The 2,410-nt window shown below is 41.5% G+C and overlaps 1 protein-coding gene across 1 annotated transcript in view; it reads left to right on the top strand.

The window, feature by feature from the left end:
- DNAH5 (dynein, axonemal, heavy chain 5) overlaps window positions 1-2,410 on the top strand; it is a 382,826-nt gene that overhangs the window by 308,098 nt on the left and 72,318 nt on the right. Inside the window, exons 67-68 of the mRNA XM_006895016.1 lie at window positions 280-394; window positions 1,150-1,340. Coding sequence (XP_006895078.1) covers window positions 280-394; window positions 1,150-1,340 — 306 coding nt within the window. The remainder of the gene's footprint in view (window positions 1-279; window positions 395-1,149; window positions 1,341-2,410) is intronic.

Genomic DNA, 2,410 nt, shown 5'->3' with positions numbered 1-2,410 from the left:
AATCCACCAGATGCTCTGCCGGGGAAGGAGGGACAATCTCCTCCTGTACCAGTCAGATCTGATTTGACGGTACACTCACACAAAAATAATAAAAATAAAAAAAAAATAAAAAAGAAAGAATCAGAGTTCGTTGATCTGAGCTCCCATGGCTGGGAAATAGTCACTGCTAAGGCTCTCAAATAAGCCTTATTGTCATTGTGACTTTGCGCTGGTCTGTTTGCGTGGACTGTTTCGTTTTCCACTCTCATAGTCCAAGGATCTCTGCTCTTTGTCTTTCAGTGGCGACACGAGGCAGCATCCTCTACTTCCTCATCACAGAGATGAGCCTGGTTAATGAGATGTACCAGACTTCACTGCGCCAGTTCCTTGGTTTGTTTGACCTTTCCTTAGCCAGGTAGGTCTGCGTCCTGAAAGCTCAGCTGAATTCTTTATCTGGGGGCTGGAAGGATGGCATTATGTTTGCAACTCCCCTTTCCTTTGTTTCACAATCTTTCCCTACCTTCATTTTTAAAGCATGAGATTAGTGTCATTACCAATATGTTAATAAATAATTCCAAGTTGTTATTTTTTAAATTTTTTATTGTGTTTAATGAAAGTTTACAGAAAACTTGGATTTTCACTTATTCATTGTTGCACCTTTTCTCCCCCTCTCCCAGTTCACTTTCCTCTTAAAAAAATTATTTGTTTCACAGTTTTCTCCCTTCTCCCTTACCCTAGTCTGCTTGCTAAACACCTCATATTCTGGACTGTTGTCATGCAAACAATGCCTAATAATATACTCCTTTTAAACAGTTATTTTGCTCATATGTTCCAATGCAGTGTTCAGAGGAACCTCTCCCATTTCAGCGTCAAGAGAGATCTGATTCCTTTGGTTTTACTTGTTTCTCTTAAATAAGAAAATTCCCCAACACCTTGTGAGTGCTGTTACCCTGTGGGAAAGACCGAGTTAGACAGTGTGGAAAAGTCTGTTTTGTTGTTTCACGTTGAGCAAATGCTTCTCATTTTAGATTTAGGAGGCTTACATTTGATGTGCAAAAATAAGAATAGGTCCTCCAAAGTTAGTTATTCTCCATGAAAGATGTTATTTTTTTTGGTAGTCAATTGAAAAGGGCAGTGGAATCAGCTTGATGTAAATGTCCTCTTCTCCAGGTCTGTCAAGAGCCCAATTACAAGCAAGAGGATTGCTAATATCATTGAGCACATGACCTATGAGGTTTATAAGTATGCTGCCCGGGGCTTGTACGAGGAGCACAAGTTCCTGTTTACCTTGTTGCTCACCCTGAAGATCGACATCCAGAGGAACCGCGTCAAGCATGAGGAGTTTCTCACCCTGATTAAAGGTCACTCTAGCATTAGAATATATTGTACACAGGTGTGGAAAGGATTAGCAGTTACTGGAAAGTTCTTTGCAAAGGTGTTGTTTTTTTTCTTCTCTTTTTCTGGCTATAACAATGCAATAATATCCTTTACTTCACTTAGAGATTACATTCATGTGAGATATTTTATTTGTTCATTTGTCCATTGAATATTTTTCGAGAACCTTCTGGGTGCTGGAAAGAGTCCAGGTGGTATGGTGGTTCGGTGCTTTGCTACTAACCAAAAGGTTACCAGTTCAAACCCACTCAGATGGCTTCAAGAGAAAGAAACCCTGGCCATCTGCTTTCATAAAGATTGTTGTTTTGGCTCTGTCTTTTTAAGGCCTCTTGTACCCATAGCAAACCTGTAAGGCTGTAAGACTGCCCAAAAGGATTCCTACATTATGATCTTTATTAAAGCTTATCTTAGATCTCCTGTAGAGCGCTGCTGGTGGATTTGAACTGTCAACCTTTCAGTTAGCAAACAGACACTTAGCTATTGCACTGCTGGAGCCCTTTTCCATAAAGATTACAACCCTGGAAACCTTACAAGAAAGGTGACAGGTCAGCGAAAGAGAGAAAGACCCTCAATGAGAGACATTGTCACAGTGACTGCAGCAATGGGCTTAAGTGTGTCAGAGATTGTGAGGATGGCACAGGATAGGACAGGGCTCAGGGCTGTTGTTTATAGATACACGTATACACACAACATATGTATGTGTGTGTGTGTGTGTATACACACACTCCTGGAGGACAAAGTTCCTTTTCTCTTTATTCACTGATATGGCCCAGATGACGATATTAGGCCCCAGAACAGAGTTGTTGTTATTCGATTCTGGAGAGCTGGTTTGAACTCATAGCTATCCTGTACGATAGAATTGTTGTTGCTGCTGATAGGTGCAATTGAGTCCAGCACGACTCATAGTGACCCTGTAGACAACAGATCTGAGCCCTGTCCTGTCCGGTGCCGTCCTTACAACCTCTCACACACTTGAGCCCATTGCTGCAGGCACGGTGTCAATCCACCTGGTTGAGGGTCTTCCTCTTTTTTTTTT

This window comes from Elephantulus edwardii, unplaced genomic scaffold (genome assembly GCF_000299155.1).
Source record: "Elephantulus edwardii isolate Elephantulus edwardi_28Jun2011 unplaced genomic scaffold, EleEdw1.0 scaffold00153, whole genome shotgun sequence".
In the NCBI taxonomy this organism is placed as follows: Eukaryota; Metazoa; Chordata; class Mammalia; order Macroscelidea; family Macroscelididae; genus Elephantulus; species Elephantulus edwardii.
This window is presented reverse-complemented; position numbering and strand designations above follow the sequence as displayed.